Source organism: Bombina bombina, chromosome 1 (assembly GCF_027579735.1).
Source record: "Bombina bombina isolate aBomBom1 chromosome 1, aBomBom1.pri, whole genome shotgun sequence".
Lineage (NCBI taxonomy): Eukaryota > Metazoa > Chordata > Amphibia > Anura > Bombinatoridae > Bombina > Bombina bombina.
The window spans coordinates 470,544,592-470,571,692 of NC_069499.1; the positions used below are offsets into that span (position 1 = coordinate 470,544,592).

Genomic DNA, 27,101 nt, shown 5'->3' on the forward strand with positions numbered 1-27,101 from the left:
CCCTGCAACATGCTCATCCCTGGATGCTCACCGGCACTCACAGGAAGCTGTGCTGTCCCCAGAGTCACAGGCAGTTAACCCCAGACAGGTCTGGGTGCAGAAACCATAGGGAAAATTACAAAGCAAATTAATACAACACACAGAGAAAGTCCAGCACTCACTTACAAGCTCTCCGCTAAGATTTAAAAGCAAAAACGGATATTCTCCTTCCCAACAGGAAGCTGCAAGAGGATCACCCACAGCAGAGCTGTCTATATAGCTCCTCCCCTAACTGCCACTACCAGTCATTCGACCGAAGACAAGCAAGAGAAAGGAGAAACTATAGGGTGCAGTGGTGACTGTAGTTTAAAAATTAAAAAACACCTGCCTTAAAATGACAGGGCGGGCCGTGGACTGGATACACCACAAGAGAAATAAATTTATCAGGTAAGCATAAATTATGTTTTCTCTTGTAAGGTGTATCCAGTCCACGGATCATCCATTACTTGTGGGATACCAATACCAAAGCTATAGGACACGGATGAAGGGAGGGACAAGGCAGGCGCTTAAACGGAAGGCACCACTGCCTGCAAGACCTTTCTCCCAAAAATAGCCTCCGAAGAAGCAAAAGTATCAAATTTATAGAACTTTGAAAAAGTATGAAGCGAAGACCAAGTCGCCGCCTTACAAATCTGTTCAACAGAAGCCTCATTTTTAAAAGCCCATGTGGAAGCTACCGCTCTAGTAGAATGAGCTGTAATCCTTTCAGGAGGCTGTTGGCCAGCAGTCTCATAAGCTTAGCATATTATACTCCTTAGCCAAAAAGAAAGAGAGGTTGCCGAAGCCTTTTGGCCTCTCCTCTGTCCAGAGTAGACAACAAACAATGCAGATGTTTGACGAAAATCTTTAGTAGCTTGTAAATAAAACTTTAAAGCACGAACCACGTCAAGATTGTGTAAAAGACATTCCTTCTTTGAAGAAGGATTAGGACACAGTGACGGTACAACAATCTCCTGATTATTTTATTAGATACCACCTTAGGTAAAAAAAACAGGTTTGGTACGTAACACTACCTTATCTGCATGAAAAATGAGATAAGGGGAATCACATTGTAAAGCAGATAACTCCAAAACTCTTCGAGCCGAGGATATAGCTACTAAAAACAGAACCTTCCAGGATTAATATCTATGGAATGCAAAGGTTCAAACGGAAACCCTTGAAGAACCTTAAGAACTAAATTTAAACTCCAAGGCGGAGCAACAGGTTTAAACACAGGCTTGATTCTGACTAAAGCCTGACAGAACCTCAGCCAGACGTTTGTGCAAAAGAATAGACAGAGCAGAAATCTGTCCTTTTAAGGAACTAGCTGACAAACCCTTCTCCAATCCTTCTTGGAGAAAAGATAATATCCTAGGAATCCTGACTTTACTCCATGAGTAACCCTTGGATTCACACCAATGAAGATATTTACACCATATCTTATGATAGATTTTCCTGGTGACAGGCTTTCGCGCCTGTATTAAGGTATCAATGACCGACTCGGAGAAACCACGCTTTGATAAAATCAAGCATTCAATCTCCAAGCAGTCAGCCGCAGAGAAATTAGATTTGGATGGCTGAAAGGACCCTGAAGTAGAAGGTCCTGCCTCAGAGGCAGAGTCAATGATGGAAAGGATGACATGTCCACCAGATCTGCATACCAAGTCCTGCTTTGCCACGCAGGTGCTATCAAAATTACAGATGCTCTCTCCTGTTTGATCTTGGCAATCAGACGAGGGAGCAGAGGAAACGGTGGAAACACATAAGCCAGGTTGAAGGACCAAGGCGCTGCCATGAGATCCAGTTCTGGTTTTCCCCAACGTTGAATCAACTGTGCAAACACCTCCGGATGGAGCTCCCACTCCCCCCGGATGAAAAGTCTGACGACTTAGAAAATCTGCCTCCCAGTTCTCTACTCCTGGGATATGGATAGCTGATAGATGGCAAGAGTGAATCTCTGCCCATTGAATTATCTTTGAAACCTGAAGAGCATTGAATATCGCTCTTAGTTCCAGAATGTTTATTGCAAGGAGTGCCTCCTCCTGAGTCCACGACCCCTGAGCCTTCAGAGAGTTCCAGACTGCACCCCAGCCCAAAAGGCTGGCATCTGTTGTTACTATTGTCCAATGTGGCCTGCGGAAGGTCATACCTTTGGACAGATGGACCCGAGATAGCCACCAGAGAAGAGAATCCCTGGTCTCTTGATCCAGATTTATCTGGGTGGAAAGTGAACGAAAAGAAGAGTTCTCTATCCCCTCTCACAAGAGTTTCCTTCCTGGGAACTCTGATAGATTCTGTAGAAATAAGGATTTACCTGACAGAGGACAGGTTGTCAAAACTTCTAAATTCCTGCCGCGTTCTTTATTATACTTCTCGCCCTTCGGTGGCTCAGTGTATGGAAGTAATCGGCTTAATGGTAGCGGCAATGGACATAGTTCCGTTTGCCCGCCTACATCTCATACCGCTGCAACTCTGCATGCTCAGTCAGTGGAATGGGGATTACACAGATTTGTCCTCTCTACTAAATCTGGATAAAGAGACCAGGGATTCTCTACTCTGGTGGCTATCTCGGGTCCATCTGTCCAAAGGTATGACCTTCCGCAGGCCAGATTGGACAATAGTAACAACAGATGCCAGCCTTTTGGGCTGGGGTGCAGTCTGGAACTCTCTGAAGGCTCAGGGGTCGTGGACTCAGGAGGAGTCACTCCTTACAATAAACATTCTGGAACTAAGAGCGATATTCAATGCTCTTCAGGTTTCAAAGATAATTCAATGGGCAGAGATTCACTCTTGCCATCTATCAGCTATCCATATCCCAGGAGTAGAGAACTGGGAGGCAGATTTTTTAAGTCGTCAGACTTTTCATCCGGGGGAGTGGGAGCTCCATCCGGAGGTGTTTGCACAGTTGATTCAACGTTGGGGAAAACCTGAACTGGATCTCATGGTGTCTCGCCAGAACGCCAAGCTTCCTTGTTACGGATCCAGGTCCAGGGATCCCAAGGCAGTGCTGATAGATGCTCTAGCAGGGCCTTGGTCCTTCAACCTGGCTTATGTGTTTCCACCGTTTCCTCTGCTCCCTCGTCTGATTGCCAAGATCAAACAGGAGAGAGCATCAGTAATTTTGATAGCACCTGCGTGGCCACGCAGGACTTGGTATGCAGATCTGGTGGACATGTCATCCTTTCCACCATGGACTCTGCCTCTGAGGCAGGACCTTCTACTTCAGGGTCCTTTCAACCATCCAAATCTAATTTCTCTGCGGCTGACTGCTTGGAGATTGAACACTTGATTTTATCAAAGCGTGGTTTCTCCGAGTCGGTCATTGATACCTTAATACAGGCGCGAAAGCCTGTCACCAGGAAAATCTATCATAAGATATGGTGTAAATATCTTCATTGGTGTGAATCCAAGGGTTAATCATGGAGTAAAGTCAGGATTCCTAGGATATTATCTTTTCTCCAAGAAGGATTGGAGAAGCGTTTGTCAGCTAGTTCCTTAAAAGGACAGATTTCTGCTCTGTCTATTCTTTTGCACAAACGTCTGGCTGAGGTTCCAGACGTGCAGGCGTTTTGTCAGGCTTTAGTCAGAATCAAGCCTGTGTTTAAACCTGTTGCTCCGCCTTGGAGTTTAAATTTAGTTCTTAAGGTTCTTCAAGGGGTTCCGTTTGAACCTTTGCATTCCATAGATATTAAACTCTTATCCTGGAAGGTTCTGTTTTTAGTAGCTATCTCCTCGGCTCGAAGAGTTTCGGAGTTATCTGCTTTAAAATGTTATTCCCCTTATCTAATTTTTCATGCAGATTAGGTAGTGTTACGTACCAAACCTGTTTTTTTTTACCTAAGGTGGTATCTAATAAAAATATCAATCAGGAGATTGTTGTACCGTCACTGTGTCCTAATCCTTCTTCAAAGAAGGAACGTCTTTTACACAATCTTGACGTGGTTCGTGCTTTAAAGTTTTATTTACAAGCTACTAAAGATTTTCGTCAAACATCTGCATTGCTTGTTGTCTACTCTGGACAGAGGAGAGGCCAAAAGGCTTCAGCAACATCTCTTTCTTTTTGGCTAAGGAGTATAATACGCTTAGCTTATGAGACTGCTGGCCAGACTCCTGAAAGGATTGCAGCTCATTCTACTAGAGCGGTAGCTTCCACATGGGCTTTTAAAAATGAGGCTTCTGTTGAACAGATTTGTAAGGCGGCGACTTGGTCTTCGCTTCATACTTTTTCAAAGTTCTATAAATTTGATACTTTTGCTTCTTCTGAGGCTATTTTTGGGAGAAAGGTCTTGCAGGCAGTGGTGCCTTCCGTTGAAGCGCCTGCCTTTTCCCTCCCTTCATCCGTGTCGTATAGCTTTGGTATTGGTATCCCACAAGTAATGGATGATCCGTGGACTGGATACACCTTACGAGAGCAAACATAATTTATGCTTACCTAAGAAATTTATTTCTCTTGTGGTGTATCCAGTCCACGGCCCGCCCTGTCATTTTAAGGCAGGTGTTTTTTATTTTTAAACTACAGTCACCACTGCACCCTATAGTTTCTCCTTTCTCTTGCTTGTCTTCGGTCGAATGACTGGTAGTGGCAGTTAGGGGAGGAGCTATATAGACAGCTCTGCTGTGGGTGATCCTCTTGCAGCTTCCTGTTGGGAAGGAGAATATCCCACAAGTAATGGATGATCCGTGGACTGGATACACCACAAGAGAAATAAATTTATCAGGTAAGCATAAATTATGTTTTCATGTAATTGGCAAGAGTCCATGAGCTAGTGACATATGGGATATACAATCCTACCAGGAGGAGCAAAGTTTCCCAAACCTCAAAATGCCTATAAATACACCCTATGACGCAAGTTCGTCATTTCCTGCGTCTTAGTTGACGCCAAGTTGTTTGGCGCAAAATTATGTTTGTTATGACGCGAGTTGCGTCATTTCTGCATGTTTGTTGGTGGCAAACATTTTTTCAACTTCCTTTTGCATTGTGCTTGATACTTGGCACCATTTTTTGTTTATTTTACCTCACTTCCTATAGGCTCCTTGCCTTCTTTATGCTCAGAGGGCTATGCTTTTTTTCTCTTTTGTCAATTTTAGCATTTGCATTTTTTCCCATTCCTGAAACTGCTATATGTGGAAATAGGATATTTTTGTTTAAATGTTATTTTTTCTTTTACATTTTACAGGATGTCCCAATCTGATCCTGTCTCAAAAGCTGCTGTAGCAACTATGCTGCCTGAACACAGTTCTACCAAAGCTAAGTGTATCTGTTGTAAGATAGTGGAGATTATATCTCCAGCTGTAGTATGTAACAGTTGTCATGATAAGCTTTTGCATGCAGAAAAGCTTTCTATTAGTGCTAGTACAGTATCTGTTGTTCCTTCAGCATCTAAAGTACATGATATCCCTGTTGATATGAAAAATTATATTGCTGATGCGATACAGAAGGCAATGTCTGCTATTCTGCCTTCAAATAAACGTAAAAGGTGTTTTCAGACATTAACACTGATAAATCATCTTATATTTTTAAGATCGAGTATATTTGTTCCTTGTTAAAAGAAGTGTTGATAACTTTGGATATTGAGGAGTCTGGTCCTCTTGATAATAAATCCAGTAAACGTTTAAATTCTGTCTTTAACGTAAACCTCCTGTGACTACTCCTGAGGTGTTTCCTGTTTTTGTTATTGCTAAGGAATGGTCTAAGCTTGGTATTTCTTTTGTTCCTTCTTCAAGGTTTAAAAAGTTGTATCCTTTGCCAGTGGCTAAATTAGAGTTTTGGGGAAAAGTCCCTAAGTTTGATGGGGCTATTTCTACTCTTGCTAAACGTACTACTATTCCTATGGAAGATAGTACTTCTTTTAAGGATCCTTTAGATAGGAACATTTGAATCTTCTCTAAGGAAGGCTTATTTACATTCTGGCTATATTCTCAGAAGAGTTTCTGAATTGTCTGCTCTCTCTTGTGAGTCTCCTTTTCTGATTTTCCATCATGCTAAGGCTGTTTTGGCGTACTTCGTTTAAATTTCTTCCTAAGGTTGTGAATTCTAACAACATTAGTAGTGTAACTGTTGTTCCTTCCTTGTGTCCTAATCCTAAGAATACTCTTGAAAGATCTTTACATTCTTTGGAGCTTTAAAATATTATGTCGAAGCTACTAAAGACTTCAGGAAGACTTCTAGTCTGTTGTTTTTTTCTGGTCCTAGGAAAGGTCAGAAAGCATCTGCCATTTCTTTGGCATCTTGGTTAAAACTTTTGATTCACAAGGCTTATTTGGAGATGGGACAGTCTCCGACTCAGAGAATTACAGCTCATTCTACTAGATCAGTCGCCACTTCTTGGGCTTTTAAGAATGAAGTTTCGGTTGGTCAGATTTGCAAAGCAGCAACTTGGTCTTCTTTGCATACATTTACTAAATTTTACCATTTTGATGTATTTGCTTCTTCTGAAGCAGTCTTTGGTAGAAAAGTTCTTCAGGCAGCTGTCTGTTTGATTCTTCTGCATATGATTTAAGTTTCTTTGAAATTTATGTAAAATTTTTTTTTTTGTGGATTTATTTTTTTCAGCGGAAATAGCTGTTTCTTTCATGTAATTGGCAAGAATCCATGAGCTAGTGTTGTATGGGATCTACAATCCTACCAGGAGGGGCAAAGTTTCCCAAACCTCAAAATGCCTGTAAATACACCCCTTACCACACCCACAATTCAGTTTTACAAACTTTGCCTCCAATGGAGGAGGTGAATTAAGGTTGTGCTTGATTTTCTTCTGTGATATGCGCTTCTCAGCATTTTGAAGCCTGATTCTTCTCAGAGTACAGTGAATGTCAGAGGGACGTGAAGGGAGTATCACCTATTGAATTCTATGGTTTTCCTCGCGGGAAATCTTTTCATAGGTTCTCTGTTATCGGTCATAGAGCTCCTACCTCCCTTTTCAGATCGATGATATACTCTCATATTCCATTACCTCTACTGATAACTGTTTCAGTACTGGTTTGGCTATCTGCTATATGTGGATGGTTGTCTTTAGGTAAGTGTTTTTATTTCTTAAAGACACTCTCAGCTATGGTTTGGCACTTTATGTATTAATGTAAAGTTCTAAATATATGTATTGTATTTGCCATGAGTAAGGTTTATGTATATTTCCTTTTGCAGACTATCAGTTTCAAAATTGGGAAAAACATATTTAGGAAGTAATTTTTTCTTACCTGGGGTATAGTCTTTTCTTCAAAATTGACTGTTTTAATAAATTTTTGCGTGCAAAATTTAGGTTTGCGAGGCCGCAAAATGCTGATATTTATTTTGTCATTCTTGGCGTGAGAATTTTTTTGGCGCAAAGGTACGTTCGGTGACGCAAATTCGTCATTTCCAGCATCTTAGTTGACGCCAGGTTTCCTTGCACAAGATTGCATCCGTTATGACGCGAGTTGCGTCATTTGCAGATGTTGTTAACGCCAAAAAAAATTTGTTTTGCGTTGCTCGTCATACTTGGCGACAAATAATTTTATTATTTAAACCCCACTTCCTATATGCCTCTTGCCTTTTTTTATGCTCAGAGGGCTATCCTGTTTGCATTTTTTCCCATTCCTGAAACTGCTATATAAAGAAATTGATAATTTTGCTTTTTTCTCTAACATTTGCAGTCTCAGTCTGATCCTGTCTCAGAAACCACTGTTGGATTCCTGCTGCCTGATAACATTTCAACCAAAGATAAGTGTATCTGTTGTAAGTTAGCAGAGATTATATCTCCAACTGTAGTATGTAACAGTTGTCATGATAAGCTTTTACATGCAGAGAATGTATCCATCAGTACTAGTACTATGCCTGTTGTTCCTTCAACATCTAATGTACATGATATCCCTGTGAATATAAAAGATTTTATTGCTGATGCGATTCAGAAGGCTTTGTCTGCCATTCCGCCTTCTAATAAACGTTAAAGGTTTTTTAAATCTTCTCATAAAGATGATGAATTTTCAAATGACCAAATACATATTGAATTATCCTCCTCTGATGAGGATCTATCTGATTTAGAAGATCCTACCTCAGATATTGACACTGACAAAACTACTTATCTCTTTAAGATGGAGTATATTCGGTCCTTGTTGAAAGAAGTGTTAATTACTTTGGATATTGGGGAAACTAGTCCTCTTGATATTAAAACTATTAAACGTTTAAATTCTGTTTATAAACCTCCTGTGGTTACTCCAGAGGTTTTTCCAGTTCCTGATGCTATTTCTGATATGATTTCAAAGGAATGGAATAGGCCTGGTGGTACTTTCATTCCTTCTTCTAGGTTTAAAAAGTTGTATCCTTTACCAGCAGCCAGATTGGAGTTTTGGGAAAAAAATCCCCAAAGTTGATGGGGCTATTTATACTCTTGCCAAACGTACTACTATCCCTTTGGAAGATCATACTTCCTTTAAGGATCCTTTAGATAGGAAACTTGAATCTTATGTAAGGAAAGCTTATTTATTTTCTGGCTATCTTCTCCAGCCTGCAATTTCTATAGCTGATGTTGCGGCTGCATCAACCTTCTGGTTGGAAAGCTTAGCGCAACAGGAAACAGATTCTGATTTTTCTAGCATTGTTCGCTTGCTTCAACATGCTAATCATTTTATCTGTGATGCTATTTTTGATATCATCAAAAGTGATGTTAAATCTATGTCTAGCTATTTTAGCTAGAAGAGCTTTGTGGCTCAAATATTGGAATGCTGACATAGTATCTAAGTCTAGATTACTATCTCTTTCTTTCCAAGGTAACAATTTATTTGGTTTCAATTGGATTCAATTATTTCAACTGTCACTGGGGGAGGGAGTTTTTTTACCTCAGGATAAACGATCTAAAGGTAAATCTAAAGCTTCTAATAATTTTCGTTACTTTCGACAGAATACGGAACAGAAACCAAATCTTTCCCCCAAAGAGTCTGGTTCCAATTGGAAGCCTTCTTCATGTTGGAATAAATCCAAGCCTTTTAAGAAACAAAAGCCAGCCCCCAAGTCTGCATGATGGTGCGGCCCTCATTCCAGTTCAGCTGGTGGTGGGGGGGGGGCATATTAAATTTTTTCCAGAACATTTGGGCAGATTCTGTCCAAAATCGTTGGATTCAGAGCATTGTCTCTCAAGGGTATCGAATAGAATTCAGAATGAGACCTCCTGTGAGAAGATTTTTTCTCACACATTCCAGCAAATCCAGTGAAGGCTCAGGCTTTTCTGAAGTGTTTCAGAGCTAGAGCTTTCAAGGGTAATTATACCAGTTCCGTTTCAGGAACAGGGTCTGGGATTTTATTCAAATCTATTCATTGTCCCAAAGAAAGAAAATTCATTCAGGCCAGTTCTGGATCTGAAATTTTTTAACCGTTTTGTAAAAGTACCAACTTTCAATATGGTGACTGAGGACTATTTTGCCTTTTGTCCAGCAAGGTCATATGTCCACAATAGACTTACAAGATGCATATCTTCAAATTCCTATTCATCCAGACCACTATCCGTTTCTGAGATTCTCTTTTCTATTTATTATTATTATTATTATTATTATTATTATCGGTTATTTGTAGAGCGCCAACAGATTCCGCAGCGCTATTAACAAAGGCGGAGTACAAAACAAACAGTTATTGGGATCAAATGGGTAGAGGGCCCTGCCAAGAGTTGCACTGTTGTAGTCAGCTCTTGAGAAGGTGATCAACAAACAGCTGGACTCTTAAGCTTACATGCTAGGGGGGTTCAGGGGATAGCAATGGAGGAGAGGAACTGGTATAAAGAAAGGTTAGCGTAGGTTGTATGCATCCCTGAACAGTAGAGTCTTTAGGGAGCACTTGAAGCTTTTAAAACTAGAAGAGAGTCTTGTGGAGCGAGGCAGAGAGAGCCACAAGATGGGAGCCAGTCTGGAGAAGTCCTGTAAATGGGAGTGTGATGAGGTGACGAGAGGAGGAGAGTAGGAGGTCGTGAGCAGAGCGAAGGGGACGAGAGGGAGAGTATCTGAAGACAAGGTCTGAGATATAGGGGGGAGCAGTGCAGTTGAGGGCTTTGTATGTCAGAGTGAGAATTTTGTGTTTGATCCTAGAGGCAAGAGGAAGCCAGTGAAGAGATTGGCAGAGAGGTGCAGCAGATGAAGAGCGACTTGTAAGGAAGATGAGTCTGGCAGAGGCATTCATTAAGGATTGTAAAGGAGCTAGGTGGCAGGTGGGGAGACCAGTGAGGACAGAGTTGCAGTAATCGAGGCGGGAGAGGATGAGAGAGTGGATTAAAACCTTAGTTGTGTCTTGTGTAAGGAAGTGTCTAATTTTTAGAGATGTTTTTAAGGTGGGAGCGGCAGGCTTTAGCCAAAGACTGAATGTGAGGAGTGAAGGAAAGATCTGAGTCAAATATGACACAGAGACATCGGGCATGCGGGGTAGGGGTAATGATGGAGTTGTCGACAGTTATAGAGAGATTGGGGGTGGAGACTTTTGAAGAAGGGGGAAAATAAGGAGCTCGGTTTTGGAGAAATTTAGCTTGAGGTAGTGAGAGGACATCCAGTTGGAGATGTGAGAAAGACAGTTAGTGACACGGGTTAGCAAGGAAGGAGAAAGGTCTGGTGCAGAGAAGTAGATTTGGGTGTCGTCAGCATACAAATGATATTGTAAACCATGGGACTTTATTAGGGAACCTAGTGATGACGTGTAGATTGAGAAGAGAAGGGGACCGAGGACAGAGCCTTGCGGTACTCTGACAGAAAGTGGTAACGAGGCAGAGGAGGCCCCAGAGAAGGCTACACTAAAGGTACGGTTTGACAGGTAGGAAGAGAGCCACAAGAGGGCTGTGTCACATATACCGAAGGATTGGGGGGTTTGGAGCAAGAGAGGGTGGTCAACAGTGTCAAAGGCTGCGGACAGATCAAGGAGAATAATCAGAGAGAAGTGGCCTTTTGATTTTGCTGTAAGTAGGTCATTGGTAACCTTAACAATTGCTGTTTCTGTGGAGTGATGGGGATGAAATCCAGATTGCAATGGGTCAAGGAGGGAGTTTATTGTAAGGAAATGGGATAGGCGTGCATAAGCTAGTTTTTCTAGAAGCTTTGTTGCAAGAGGGAGGAGGGAAATAGGGCGGTAGTTGGATGGGGAGGTAGGATCAAGGTAAGGTTTTTTGAGTATAGGTGTGACCAGTGCATGTTTCAGCAATGTGGGACATATACCGGTGCTGAAGGAGAGGTTGAAAGTGTGTGTGAGTATAGGGTTAAGGGTGGCAGAGAGGGAGGGGAGTAGCTGTGAGGGGATAGGGTCAAGGGGACAGGTAGTGAGGTGAGAGCGCAGTATAAGTTCCGAAACTTCTTCTTCAGTAACAGGGGAGAATGAGCTAAGTTTAAGGTTATGTGGGTTGTGGTTGATTGAGAGCATTTGAGGGGGTGAGAGAATGGAATTATGTTGAGAGCTGATTTCATTTCTGATGGAGTTGATTTTGTTATTGAAGTGGTTGGCAAAGTCTTGAGCTGATAGAGAAGTTTTATTAGGAGGTGGGGGAGGGCGGAGAAGAGTATTGAAAGTGGAGAACAAATGTTTTGGGTTTGAAGAAAGATTAGAGATAAGAGTAGAGAAGTAGTGTTGCTTATGGAAATTAAGTAGTAGGAGTTCAAGATAAATTTGTAGTGTTGACTCAGGATCACCTGTCTTAGGGAATGAGTTTCCGCAGACCAGAGTGTGTCATTGTCACGACCGCCGCCAGTCTATTAGGCTGGGGCGCGGTCTGGGATTCCCTGAAAGCTCAGGGTCTATGGTCTCGGGAAGAGTCTCTTCTTCCGATAAACATCCTGGAACTGAGAGCGATATTCAATGCTCTCCGGGCTTGGCCTCAACTAGCAAAGGCCGGATTCATAAGATTCCAGTCGGACAACATGACGACTGTAGCTTACATCAACCATCAGGGAGGAACAAAGAGTTCCTTGGCGATGAGAGAGGTATCCAAGATCATCAAATGGGCGGAGGATCACTCCTGCCATCTATCTGCAATTCACATCCCAGGAGTAGACAACTGGGAGGCGGATTATCTGAGTCGTCAGACTTTCCATCCGGGGGAGTGGGAACTCCACCCGGAGGTCTTTGCCCAGTTAACCCAATTATGGGGCATTCCAGACATGGATCTGATGGCGTCTCGTCAGAACTTCAAGGTTCCTTGCTACGGGTCCAGATCCAGGGATCCCAAGGCGACTCTAGTGGATGCATTAGTGGCGCCTTGGTCGTTCAACCTAGCTTATGTGTTTCCACCGTTTCCTCTCCTTCCCAGGCTCGTAGCCAGGATCAAACAGGAAAAGGCCTCGGTGATTCTGATAGCTCCTGCGTGGCCACGCAGGACTTGGTATGCAGACCTGGTGAATATGTCATCGGCTCCACCATGGAAGCTACCTTTGAGACAGGATCTTCTAGTACAAGGTCCATTCGAACATCCAAATCTAGTTTCTTGATTTTATCCAAGCGTGGGTTTTCAAATTCAGTGATAGATACTCTGGTTCAAGCCAGAAAACCTGTGACTAGAAAGATTTACCATAAAATATGGAAAAAATATATCTGTTGGTGTGAATCCAAGGGATTCTCCTGGAGTAAGATTAAAATTCCTAAGATACTCTCCTTTCTCCAAGAAGGTTTGGATAAAGGGTTGTCAGCGAGTTCCCTAAAAGGACAGATTTCTGCTTTATCTGTGTTGTTACACAAACGTCTGGCAGCTGTGCCAGATGTACAAGCTTTTGTACAGGCTTTGGTCAGAATCAAACCTGTTTACAGACCCATGACTCCTCCTTGGAGTCATGGGTCCACAGATTTCTGCTTTATCTGTGTTGTTACACAAACGACTGGCAGCTGTGCCAGATGTACAAGCTTTTGTACAGGCTTTGGTCAGAATCAAACCTGTTTACAGAACCATGACTCCTCCTTGGAGTCTAAATTTAGTTCTTTCAGTTCTTCATGGGGTTCCGTTTGAACCTTTACATTCCATAGATATCAAGTTACTATCTTGGAAAGTTCTGTTTTTGGTTGCTACTTCTTCTGCTAGAAGAGTTTCTGAATTATCTGCTTTGCAGTGTGATCCACCTTATCTAGTGTTCCATTCAGATAAGGTTGTTTTGCGTACTAAACCTGGTTTTCTTCCAAAAGTAGTTTCCAACAAGAATATTAACCAGGAAATAGTTGTTCCTTCTCTGTGTCCAAATCCAGTTTCAAAGAAGGAATGTTTGCTACACAATTTAGATGTGGTCCGTGCTTTAAAGTTCTATTTAGACGCAACAAAGGATTATAGACAAACTTCATCTTTGTTTGTTGTTTATTCTGGTAAGAGGAGAGGACAAAAAGCTACTGCTACCTCTCTTTCTGGCTGAAAAGCATCATCCGATTGGCTTATGAGACTGCCGGACGGCATCCTCCTGAACGAATCACAGCTCACTCTACTAGGGCTGTGGCTTCCACATGGGCCTTCAAGAACGAGGCTTCTGTTGATCAGATATGTAAGGCAGCGACTTGGTCTTCTCTGCACACTTTTGCCAAATTCTACAAATTTGATACTTTTGCTTCTTCAGAGGCTATTTTTGGGAGCAAGGTTTTGCAAGCCGTGGTGCCTTCCGTTTAGGTAACCTGATTTGCTCCCTCCCTTCATCCGTGTCCTAAAGCTTTGGTATTGGTTCCCACAAGTAATGGATGACGCCGTGGACCGGACACACCAATGTTGGAGAAAACAGAATTTATGCTTACCTGATAAATTACTTTCTCCAACGGTGTGTCCGGTCCACGGCCCGCCCTGGTTTTTTAATCAGGTTTGTTAAATTTCTTTCTCTATACACTACAGTCACCATGGCACCCTATAGTTTCTCCTTTTTTTCTCCTAACCGTCGGTCGAATGACTGGGGGGCGGAGCCTGAGTAGGGGCTATATGGGCAGCTTTTGCTGTGCTCTTTGCCATTTCCTGTTGGGGAAGAGAATATTCCCACAAGTAATGGATGACGCTGTGGACCGGACACACCGTTGGAGAAAGTAATTTATCCCGTTGGAGAAAGTAATTTATCAGGTAAGCATAAATTCTGTTTTTTTCAAAAGTTCTCGATGCCCTACTCTCTGTAATCAGAGAAAAGGATATTGCTGTGTTTCCTTATTTGGACGATATCTTGGTACTAGCTCAGTCTTTACATTCTGCAGAATCTCACACAAATCAACTAGTGTTGCTTCTTCAAAGACATGGTTGGAGGATCAATTTACCAAAAAGTTCTTTGATTCCTCAGACAAGGGTCACCTTTTTAGGTTTCCAGATAGATTCAGTGTCTGACTCTTTCTCTAACAGACAAGAGATGAATAAAATTGGTTTCAGCTTGTAGGAACCTTCAGTCTCAGTCATTCCCTTCAGTGGCTTTGTGCATGGAAGTTTTAGGTTTCATGACTGCAGCATCGGACGCAATCCCCTTTGCTCATTTTCATATGAGACCTCTCCAGCTTTGTATGCTGAATAAATGGTGCAGAGATTATACAAAAATATCACAATTAATATCCTTAAATCCCAATGTTCGACTCTCTCTGACTTGGTGGTTAGACCACCATCGCATAATTCAAGGGGCCTCCTTTGTTCTTCCAACCTGGACTGTAATTACAACAGATGCAAGTCTTTCAGGTTGGGGAGCTGTCTGGGGATCTCTGACAGCACAAGGGGTTTGGAAATTTCAAGAGGCGAGGTTACCAATCAATATTTTAGAACTCCGTGCTATTTTCAGGGCTTTTCAGGTTTGACCTCTATTGAAGAGAGAACCATTCATTTGTTTTCAGACTGACAATGTCACAACTGTGGCGTGGCATATGTCAATCATCAGGGTGGGACTCGCTGTCCCCTAGCTATGAAAGAAGTATCTCAGATACTTGCTTGGGCGGAATCCAGCTCTTGTCTAATTTCTGCGGTACATATCCCAGGTGTAGACAATTGTAAAGTGGATTATCTCAGCCGTCAGACTTTACATACGGGGGAGTGGTCACTCCATCCAGATGTTTTTTCAGATTGTTCAGATGTGGGTTCTTCCAGAAATAGATCTGATGGCTTCCCATCTGATCAAGAAACGTCCCAGGTACCTGTCCAGGTCCAGGGATCCTCAGGCGAAGTCGGTGGATGCGTTAGCAGTTCCTTGGTTTTACCAACGAGCTTATATCTTCCCGCCCTCTACTTCTTCTTCCAAAGGTAATCTCCAAGATCATCATGGAACATTTGTTTGTGTTTCTGGTAGCACCAGCATGGCCTCACAGGTTCTGGTATGTGGACCTTGTCCCAATGTCCAGTTGTCAACCATTGCCACTTCCTTTAAGACCAGATCTTCTGTCTCAAGGACCGTTTTTCCATCAGTATCTCAAATCATTAAATTTGACGGTATGGAAATTGAACGCTTAGTGCTTAGTCATAGAGGTTTCTCTGAGTTTGGAAGACTTATATTTCATGGTGTTCTTTTCAAAAATTCTCCTGGCATTCTTTTAGAATTCCTAGAATTTTACAGTTTCTTCAGGATGGTTTGGATAAAGGTTTGTCTGCAAGTTCCTTGAAGGGACAAATTTCTGCTCTTTCTGTTTTATTTCACAGAAATATTGCTAAACTTCCTGATATTCACTGTTTTGTTCAGGCTTTGGTCCATCATATCAAGCCTGTCATTAATAAATCTCTTCTCCTTGGAGTCTTAATTTGGTTCTGAGAGCTTTACAGGCTCCTCAGTTTGAGCCTATGCATTCTTTGGATATTAAACTATTTTCTTGGAAAGTGTTGTTCCTTTTGGCTATCTCTTCTGCTAGAAAAGTTTCTGAATTATCTGCTCTTTCTTGTGAGTCACCTTTTTCTGAATTTTCATCAAGATAAGGCAGTTTTGTGTACTTCATTTAATTTTTACCTAAAGTTGTGAATTCTAACAACTTTAATAGGGAAATTGTTGTCCCATCTTTGTGTCCTAATCCTAAGAATTCTTTGGAGAGATCCTTACGTTCTCTGGATGTTGTAAGAGCTTTGAAATATTATGTTGAAGCTACTAAATATTTCAGGAAGACTTCTAGTCTATTTGTTGTCTTTTTCTGGTTCTAGGAAAGGTCAGAAAGCTTCTGCCATTTCCTTGGCATCTTGGTTAAAGCTTTTAATTCATAAGGCTTATGTGGAGTTGGGTCAGGCCCCGCCTCAGAGAATCACAGCTCATTCTACTAGATCAGTCTCCACTTTGTGGGCTTTTAAGAATGAAGCTTCAGTTGATCAGATTTGCAAAGCAGCAACTTGGTCTTCTTTGCATACATTTACTAAATTCTACCATTTTGATGTATTTGCCTCTTCTGAAGCAGTTTTTGGTAGAAAAGTTCTTCAGGCAGCTGTTTTAGTTTGATTCCTCTGCTTATGTTTTAAGTTTTTTTCTTTTCAATTATAAGAAAAACGTATTCTTTTGGTTGTGGATTTAATTTTTCAGTGGAAAATGGCTGTTTTTATTTTATCCCTCCCTCTCCATTGACTCTTCTGTGGAGTTCCACATCTTGGGTATTACTATCCCATACGTCACTAGCTCATGGACTCTTGCCAATTACATGAAAGAATACATAATTTATGTAAGAACTTGCCTGATAAATTCATTTCTTTCATATTGGCAAGAGTCCATGAGACCCACCCTTTTTATGGTGGTTATGTTTTTTTGTATAAAGCACAATTATATTTCCAGTTCCTTTTTTGATGCTTTTTACTCCTTTTTACTCCTTTTTCTATCACCCCACTACTTGGCTATAAATTAAACTGAATTGTGGGTGTGGTGATGGGTGTATTTATAGGCATTTTGAGGTTTGGGAAACTTTGCCCCTCCTGGTATGATTGTATATCCTATACGTCACTAGCTCATGGACTCTTGCCAATATGAAAGAAATTAATTTATCAGGTAAGTTCTTACATAAATTTATGTTTTTTTTAATTTTATCCCTCCCTCTCTAGTAACTCTTCTGTGGTCTTCCACATCTTAGGTATTTCTATCCCATACGTCACTAGCTCATGGACTCTTGCCAATTACATGGTTATGATTTGTGTATAAAAAGCACAATTTTATTTCCAGTTCCTCTTTTTGTATGCTTTTTTACTCCTTATTTTATCACCCCACTACTTGGCTATTCGTTAAACTGAATTGTGGGTGTGGTGAGGGGTGTATTTATAGGCATTTTGAGGTTTGGGAAAGTTTGCCCCTCCTGGTAGGATTGTATATCCCATACGTCACTAGCTCATGGACTCTTGCCAATATGAAAAAAATGAATTTATCAGGTTCTTACATAAATTATGTTTTCCAAGTATGATGTGTGGCTGCTTAGTTTCAAATCAAGCTGTCAATTCCTGTCATAGTAGGTCATTTTTGTGTCAAACTTTTTTCTGAGAAAGAATAGTAAGAGATTTATTAATATCAGGCATAAATTTTATATGAATGGATCCTACAGGTCGGCAATATATTTCATATTAGTGACTGATAACAGCTTGGTAGTAAAGATATGTTACAGATTAAGATGTATAGCACATGGCATTATAGAAAAACTGGAAGTTAACAGCACTTGCAGCTAGAGCTTATTGGTTTGAGGCCTTTTTATGTGAATATAAGAATCTTTATTGCCTCCTCTGTTGTTCAGATCTTGTGTGTGCTCTTTCCATTACTGCTTCTCCACATAACACTGTGTTCACATTTTACTAGACCTTGGGAGAGCAACCTATAGAGTGAGGCCTCTGGCACGGCACAATGACTTTACATGGCATGCAATGCAGTGGCTTACAGCACTCCATAGGTGTGGTTCCTTTTGTGCAAACTAACCAGTGAAGAGTCAAACGATACTTAAACAAGATTTGTTCTAAACATTTTGTCATATTTGTTGTGAATTAGAATCAGTTGGGAGATTATTAATTCTTCTAAATTATTTTCCAATTAATGAATTACAGGGACATGAAAATCTAAATTAAACTATCATAGTGTGCAATTTGAATCAATTTTCCAGTTTACATCTGTTACCAAATTTACTTTTCTTTCATCAGATGTTGAGAGTCCACGAGTACTCACGTGTGGGAATTCCTGTCCCAACCTCTAGGTAGAGGCAAAACACACCCCAACCTACCAGAGCTTTAAATACCTCCCACATCCCCTGAATCCTCCGTAATTTATTTTACCTCCTTGATGAAGTGCCATATAAGTTGATGTGTTGATCTACTTGTTGTTAAGAGGGGTTTCTAAATGATCTGCCTCACAGTGCCCTCTTGGTAAGAAGGTTTAAAAAAGACAGAAGTCCATAGAGTTCAACCTTTACAAATCTTAGTATACTTACAAAAAAGCTCCAGTTAATCTTACGTTGAATCCCATATAAAAGGTGACCCATTTAACACTAGCAGTCATATCCCTGAATTCTGTTTCTAGACAGAAATGTATCTAAACAATTTTTAAATGTGTCTGTTTTGGCATTTACTACATCCTCAGGTAATGAGTTCCACAATTTGATTGCTCTTACAGTGAAAAAACATTTATGTTGCAGGAGATTAAATCTCCTTTCCTCCAGCCTTAAATTGTGACCTCTTGTCCTTTAGTGCAAGCTGGTCAGTGTATGTCTACCATAGACTTAAAAGGATATTTATTTACATATTCCTATTCACAGGGATCATGTCAGGTTCCTGGGATTTGTTTTCTAGACTAGCATTATCAGTTTGTGGCTCTTCCGTCCAATCGGCTATAGCACCTAGAGTTTTTGCAAAGGTTCTAGGAGCTCTGTTTGTGGTTCGAGTTAAAGGAATCTATGTAGTTCCTTACTTGGATAATCTTTTGGTACAGGCACCCTTTTTTTTAATCTTGCTGTGTCCCATACACTGACAGATCAGCGCAGTCTAAAGTTACAATAGGCCTACGCTCATCTTCATAGTTAAATTTGCCAGATTTCATTTTTAGTCCCTCCAATTGAAAACATTGTGTTAGCGGAATGGGAACTACAAGGATCTTTCTCAAAAAATCTGGCTAGATCACGGGTTAAGAGAGTCTCTAACTTGGTGGTAGACCATTTCTTGGTTCGGGGGCCTCTTTTCTTCTGCCAGTGTGGGCAGTGATTGCCACAGATGCCACCTTTTTAGGGTTAGGTGCAATCTTGGGGTATTGGAGAGAGCAGGGAGTGTGGTCTTCTCAGGAGGCAAAGTTGACCATAAACTTTTTTTTTCAAATTATTCTAGTCAGTCAAGGTCACGGCAGTGGCTAACAACTGGTTTACAATAATTATAAGGAAGGAACTTGCAGCTCCTTGGCAATGAGGGAAGTTTTCTGCATCCACTTTCGAGGTGTCAACAGTTGGGAGGCAGACTTTCTCAGGATGGGCATTACACCAGCTTGTATTACTTTAGAGGTTTTATGACAACTTTCCAATGTACTTTTATCACCAATTTTGCTTTGTTCACTTGGTTTTCTTAGTTGAAAGGTAAACCTATACTAATTTCTTAGACCTTGAAGGCCGCCTCCAATCTAAATGCATTTTGACAGTTTTTCACCACTAGAGGACATTAGTTCATGTGTTTCAGATAGATAACATTGAGCTCATGCACGTGAAGTTACCTAGGAGTGAGCACTGATTGGCTAAATTGCAAGTCTGTCAAAAGAACTGAAATAAGGGGGCAGTTTGCAGAGGCATAGATACAAGGTAATTACAGAGGTAAAACGTGTATTATAATAACTGTCGGTTATGCAAAACTGGGGAATGGGTAATAAAGGGATTATCTATCTTTTTAAACAAAAATAATTCTGGTGTTGCTTGTCCCTTTAAGATATGTGCCATGAAAAATAAATAAAACTTAAAATCCTTCTAAAATTTATGAATTCATATTACCATGATGTCTATTAATATAAGCCATTGCTTAGTTTGTTTTTTATTATAGTAAGGAAATAGGCTGTTTCATATATCCTTGAGGTTGTTGACACCTTGATTCAGGCTAGGAAACCACTATTATACGTTTTGGAAAACCTTTTTACCTTGGTGTACTTGGAAAGGATACCGTTCTGGAGTTCCTGCAGGAGAGTTTGGAAAAGGGTTCATCAGCTTGTTCTCTTAAGGGTCAGATCTTGTCTTTTTTCCATTTTGTTCTATAAGAGAATTGCTAAAATTCCAAATTTCCAGATTTTCCTTTGTTCACTTTCTAATCAGAAATTAAACCAGCGACTTGTCCAGTTTCTACTTTCTTTAAATCTTATTCTGGTTTTGAGGGTTCTTCAATCACTTCTATTTGAGCCTATGCATGGTATATAACTTCAACTTTTATTTTGGAAGGTTCTTTTTCTTCTGGCTATTTCTTCTGCCAGAACAGTTTCTGGGCTTTCAACTTTGTCTTACATACACACTTCCTTTTTCATTAGGATCAGGCTTTTCTTTGCACTAGCTATTCCTTTGTCCCTAAGGTCTTATCTACAGATACTGTCATCTAGGAAATTGTGGTGACTTCTTCACAACTTGCATGTTTGAGAGTCGTCAAATATTATGATGAAGTTGCAAAAGATTTCAGGCTTTCTTCCTCTCTTTTAGTTGATTTTTCTGGGCCTTTCAAAGGGCAGAAAGCTACAGCTATTACTGTAGCTGCTTGGCTTAAAGCTTTAAGTCAGAATGCATATTGGAATGTGGGGAAGACTACCCCCTTAGCGCATTACTGCTCATTCTACTGCAGCAGTTGCCACTTCTTGTGCCTTTTGTATTGAGGCATCTATTGATCAAATTTACAAGGCAGCTACTTTGTCACACTTTTTCAATGTTTTATTACTTTGATGTTTGCCACTTCTGAGGCTGCTTTTGGTAGGAAAGTTCTGTGGGCCATAGTGCCTGATCATTAACATACCTTCCTTCAGTGTTTCTCCCCCCTATTTCTGGGAGATCTTGTTGATATCACTGCTTGGGTATAGATTTTGATACATGATGACTCGTGGACTCTCACCATCTGAAGAAAGATAACAAAATTTATTCTTACCAGATAAATTAATTATTTTCATGCTGATGAAAGTCCACAAGCACCGCTCTTTCTTTTGGTTTAGTTGTTGGAGGTACTTGTTTGGCATGTCTTTTGCTCTGCTTTCCTGTTTTTCTGTTTCCTCTATCTACTTGGCTAGATGTGTGAGGATTCAGGGTAAATGGGATGGATTTAAAGCTCTGGTTGGTTGGGGTGGCTTTTGCTTCCTTCAAGTGTTCAGGAGGTGAAATTCCACAAGAGATTACTTGTGGACTCTCACCATCATGAAAGAAATTAAAGGGACACTCTGCTCAAATTAAATTTTCATGATTCAGATACAGCATGTAATTTTAAACAACTTTCCAATTTACTTCCATTAAAAAAAAATGTGCACATTCTTTTATATTTACACTTTTTGAGTCACCAGCTCCTACTGAGCATGTGCAAGAATTCACAGACTATACGTATATGCATTTGCGATTGACTGATTGCTATCACATGGTACAGGGGAAGTGGAAACATAAATAACTTTGAAATTTGTTATAAAAAAAATCTACTTCTCATTTGAAATTCAGAGTAAATGCTATTGTATTGTCTTGTTATCTTGCATTTGTTGATTATGCAAATCTACTGTGTTTACTGGTCCTTTAATTTAATTTAACTTGTAAGCATAAATGTTGTTTTTTCTCTTGGTATCCTTTGTTGAAGAGTATACCCAAGTAAGCTCACGCGCCTGAGCGTGCCTTAAGCACTGTATACAGTAGTATTTGTGGCAGTGTAAAACTATTGGAAAAACTTGTGACCTATAGTATGTAATGTATAACATTGTTAAAAACATTTTTACAAATGCTGCTGCCATATGCATATGTCTAATTCAAAGGTTTGACCTACTTTAAGTGGCACAAAACCATATTTCCATCATTCAAGACACATGATCTCACATGAAATCTATAGAAATTGATTTTGTGTGTTATCTTGTCTCCTGCAATGTAACAAATCGCTCATTGATGTATAAAATAAAAATAGAGTGGGGGACTATGTTAGTGCAATTAGTTAATGTGCAACAGGTTGATGACCATTTTTATTTTCCAGATACAAACTGAGTGGCATGGTATTACCAGCATTGAGAGATTGGATGGAAAAGACTTTTGGTGCTAGTTTGGACCACAGAACTACCTCCCGAGTAAGTTATAACACAGTTATATTAAGCAATAGTGCAATAAGAATGTTCTGTAAGGCATTAGGACATTGTCTTATTCTATATTTTCTTTAAAATAAAATGCCAACACAGCTAATTCAAGTCCTCATAGGCCTTAAGGAAGCACACCCAAGTAAGCATGCTTCCCACTGCTAGGTTCTTCAGGGGAGGCTTCAGTGCTTGTGTGTGTCTTGCAGTGTTAAGTCAGCAACAGCCAAGAGGACCAACAGAACGAACTAATCATATTATCTAAATCTTATGAAGCTGCAGAATGAATTTTAGTTATGGGCCAAGGAATTTTAATGAGAAGTGGAAGTAATATATTAATACATCACTGTCATGTCAGATTAACAATATATTACTATTAAAATGTGCTTTGCTCTTTTAGGTTCTTGTCACATTCATATACTAAACTCAGACTTTAGTTTTTGTTGTGTACAACCACTACTAATAATATAAGGGGATTAGAAGCATATTGATGCCTTCTTGGAAGCCTGTTGTGTTCACATATTTAGGAGCCTTAGATTCCAATTCCAGGAGGCAAACTACATACCACACGCAATGTATCACGGTTTATTTTTTTTAATTTTTTTATTAGGCATCCTTAAACGTAAGTGATGTACCTCCAGCCATTATTAATGAAGGATTTCTTCAGGACATAAAAGCCATCAACATTTCATGTTCCCAAGATGCTGAAGATAGAGTTTTCAGAGCACATGGTAAGGTTTTTCTGACGCTGAGCTTTTCTTTACAGTTTATATATAATGTGTTCATACTTTATAAATGACCAAATAAAGCTTTCTTTCTTTTGCATGATGTACCGAGTCCACAGTTTCATCCTTACTTGTGGGATATTATCTTTCCTAACAGGAAGTGGCAAAGAGAGCACCCACAGCAGAGCTGTCTATATAGCTCCCCCCTTAACTCCACCCCCCAGTAATTCTCTTTGCCGGCTCTAAGCAGGAAGGGTAAAGTGAAAGAGGTGTTAAACTGTTAGTTTTTATTTTATCTTCAATCAAGAGTTTGTTATTTTTAAATGGTACCGGTGTTGTACTATTTACTCTCAGGCAGGACATAGATGAAGATTTCTGACTGGAGGATGATGATCTTAGCATTTGTAACTAAGGTCCACTGCTGTTCCCACAGAAGCTGAGGAGTACAGGAAAACTTCAGTGTGAGGAACGGTTTCTTGCTATACAACAATGAGGTATGTTCAGTCATTTTTTCTGCAGAGACTGTGTTAACTCAGAAAGGCTGACCGTATCCCCATTAGGGGAAGGGTAAGCAGTAATCCTAGTTCTATAAGGGGCATTACTAGCTTGCATAAAGGGCTAATCTTATGGGCACTCAGTTTGTATATGATATATTGGACAAACGGTGTTCTGGGAGTAATATTTTTATTTAGGGGTTTTTATAACCACCATGGCTTACAAACAAGGTTTGATAAATTTTGTGTAGGCCCCAGCAACATCGAGTGAGATGTGAGATGCCTCAGTTGCGCATTTAGTTTATGCAGACAAGCAGCAAGCAACATCTCCAGAGGTCCTTGTACTCTTCTGGGGCCTAATCGAAGCTTTATCCCCTTATTATCGTCCCCTAAGGGCAGGTAGGCGCCACAGCAGAGCTGTGGCAAGGTCCTGACAGGGGTTTTTACCGGTTTTAGACATTTGTCAATCTGGTTTTCTCATTTGTTTTTTTTTTTTGCTTAATTACTTGTGGTGCAATCTTTCTAAAGCTTAGTGGGTATACTGTAAAAATTTCGGAAAATTTGAGGCAATTTTAAACAGTTTTGCAGTTTGGGTATGACTTTTTTTTCTCTTAAAGGCACAGTACCGTTTTTGAAAATTGTGTTTTTTTCATTAAATAAAGTGTTTTCCAAGCTTGCTTGTCTCATTACTAGCCTGTTAAACATGTCTGACATTGAGGAAACTCATTGCTCAATTTGTTTAGAAGCCATTGTGGAACCCCATCTTGGAATGTGTCCCACTTGTACTGATATGTCTATAAATTGCAAACACCATATTTTGACTTATAAGAGTTTGGCATTGGATGATTCTCAGACAGAAGGAAATCAGGTTTTGCCATCTAGTTCTCCCCAAGTGTCACAACCAGTAACGCCCGCACAAGCGACGCCAAGTACTTCTAGTGCGTCTAATTCTTTCACCTTGCAAGATATGGCTTCAGTTATGAATACTACCCTCACAGAGGTTTTATCTAAACTGCCAGGGTTACAAGGGAAGCGCAGTAGCTCTGGGTTAAGAACAAATGCTGAGCCTTCTGACGCTTTAGTAGCTGTATCCGATATTCCCTCACAATGTTCTGAGGTAGGGATGAGGGATTTGCTATCTGAGGGAGAGATTTCTGATTCAGGAAGGATGTTCCCTCAGACAGATTCAAATATGACGGCATTTAAATTTAAGCTAGAACACCTCCGCTTATTGCTCAGGGAGGTTTTAGCAACCCTATTGTAGTTCCAGAGAAATTGAGTAAAATGGACAAATACTTAGAGGTTCCTGTTTACACTGATGTTTTTCCGGTCCCTAAGAGGATTTCGGACATTGTTACTAAGGAGTGGGATAGACCAGGTATTCCGTTCGCTCCCCCTCCTGTTTTTAAGAAAATGTTTCCCATATCTGACACCATAAAGGACTCATGGAGGGAGCTATTTCTACTCTGGCTAAGCGTACAACTATACCTATTGAAGACAGTTGTGCTTTCATTGATCCTATGGATAAAAAATTAGAGAGTCTCCTAAAGAAAATTTTTGTTCATGAAGGTTTTCTTCTTCAACCTATAGCGTGCATTGTTCCTGTAACCACTGCAGCTGCCTTTTTGGTTTGAGGCTCTGGAAGAGACTCTTCAGATGGAGACCCCACTAGATGATATTCTGGACAGAATTAAGGCTCTTAAGTTAGCTAATTCTTTTATTACAGACGCCGCTTTTCATCTTGCTAAGTTAGCGGCAAAGAATTCAGGTTTTGCCATTTTAGCGCATAGAGCGTTATGGCTTAAGTCCTGGTCGGCTGATGTGTGATCTAAATCTAAACTTTTGACCATCCCTTTCAAAGGTAAGACCCTATTCGGGCCTGCACTGAAAGAGATCATTTCGGACATCACTGGGGGGAAGGGTCATGCCCTCCCTCAAGATAAGTCAAATAAGTCAAGGACCAAACAAAATAATTTTGATTCCTTTCGAAACTGCAAGAGTGGTCCCACTTCCTCTTCCTCTGCTCCAAAGCAAGAGGGAAACTTTGCTCAATCCAAGCCAACCTGGAGACCTAATCAGGCTTGGAACAAGGGTAAACATGCCAAAAAGCCTGCTGCTGCCACTAAGACAGCATGAAGGGGTAGCTCCCGATCTGGGACCGGATCTAGTAGGGGGCAGACTCTCTCTCTTTGCTCAGGCCAGGGCAAGAGACGTTCAGGATTCCTGGGCAGTAGAAAGCGTAACCCAGGGATATCTTCTAGATTTCAAGGATTCTCCTCCAAGGGGGATGTTCCATCGTTCTCAATTGTCTGTAAACCCAACAAAAAGAGAGGCGTTCTTACGCTGTGTAGAAGACCTTTATACCATGGGAGTGATCTGCCCAGTTCCAAAAACAGAACAGGGGCAGGGGTTCTACTCCAATCTGTTTGTGGTTCCCAAAGAAGAGGGAACTTTCAGACCAATTCTAGATCTCAAGATCCTAAACCAATTCCTAAGAGTCCCATCTTTCAAGATGGAGACCATTTGGACTATTTTACCAATGATCCAGGAGGGTCAATATATGACCACCGTGGACTTAAAGGGTGTGTATCTACACATTCCTATCCACAAAGATCATCACCAAATCCTCAGGTTTGCCTTTCTGGACAAACATTACCAGTTTGTGGCTCTTCCCTTCGGGTTGGCCACGGTGCCACAAATCTTCACAAAGGTGCTAGGGTCCCTTCTGGCGGTCCTAAGGCCATGGGGCATAGCCGTGGCGCCTTATCTAGACGACATTCTAATTCAAGCGTCGACTTTCCAAATAGCCAAGTCTCACACGGACTTAGTGTTGGCCTTTCTAAGATCTCACGGGTGGAAGGTGAACGTAAAAAAGAGTTCTTTTTCCCCCCTCACAAGAGTTTCATTTCTAGGGACTCTGATAGACTCAGTGGACATGAAAATATTTCTGACGGAAGTCAGGAATTCAAAGATTTTGTCCACCTGCCGAGCTCTTCATTCCATTCCTCGGCCGTCAGTGTATGGAGGTAATCAGTCTAATGGTTGCGGCAATGGACATAGTTCCATTTGCTCGCTTGCATCTCAGACCACTGCAACTATGCATGCTCAATCAGTGGAATGGGGATTATGCGGATTTATCTCCTCAGATAAATCTGGATCAAGACACCAGAGTCTTTGGTTATCACAGGATCATCTGACGACAGACGCCAGCCTTCTGGGCTGGGGTGCAGTCTGGAATTCCCTGAAAGCACAGGGTTTGTGGACTCGGGAGGAGGCCCTCCTACCGATAAATATTTTGGAATTAAGAGCGATATTCAATGCTCTTCAGGCATGGCCTCAGCTGGCTTCTGCCAGATTCATCTGATTTCAGTCGGACAACATCACAACTGTGGCTTATATCAATCATCAGGGGGGAACAAAGAGTTCCTTAGCGATGATAGAAGTTTCAAGAATTATTTGGATGGAGTGGGAACTCCATCCAGAAGTTTTTGCTCAACTGGTTCAGCTATGGGGCACACCAGAATTGGATCTGATGGCGTCTCGTCAGAACGCCAAGCTTCCTCGTTGCGGATCCAGGTCAAGGGATCCTCAGGCAGTACTGATAGATGCTCTTGCAGTACCCTGGTCGTTCAACCTGGCTTATGTGTTTCCACCTTTCCCTCTCCTTCCGCGTCTGATTGCCAGAATCAAAAAGGAGAGAGCTTCGGTGATTTTGATATTGCCTGCGTGGCCACGCAGGACCTGGTATGCAGACCTGGTGTAC

At 41.0% G+C, this 27,101-nt stretch overlaps 1 protein-coding gene across 2 annotated transcripts in view; it reads left to right on the forward strand.

Moving 5' to 3' along the window:
* The window catches only part of AGPS (alkylglycerone phosphate synthase), a 705,364-nt gene that overhangs the window by 99,648 nt on the left and 578,615 nt on the right, over positions 1-27,101 (forward strand). For both annotated transcript variants that reach the window (XM_053698493.1, XM_053698494.1), the window contains exons 3-4: positions 22,026-22,116; positions 22,730-22,850. In XM_053698493.1, the coding sequence (XP_053554468.1) occupies positions 22,026-22,116; positions 22,730-22,850 (212 nt within the window). The remainder of the gene's footprint in view (positions 1-22,025; positions 22,117-22,729; positions 22,851-27,101) is intronic.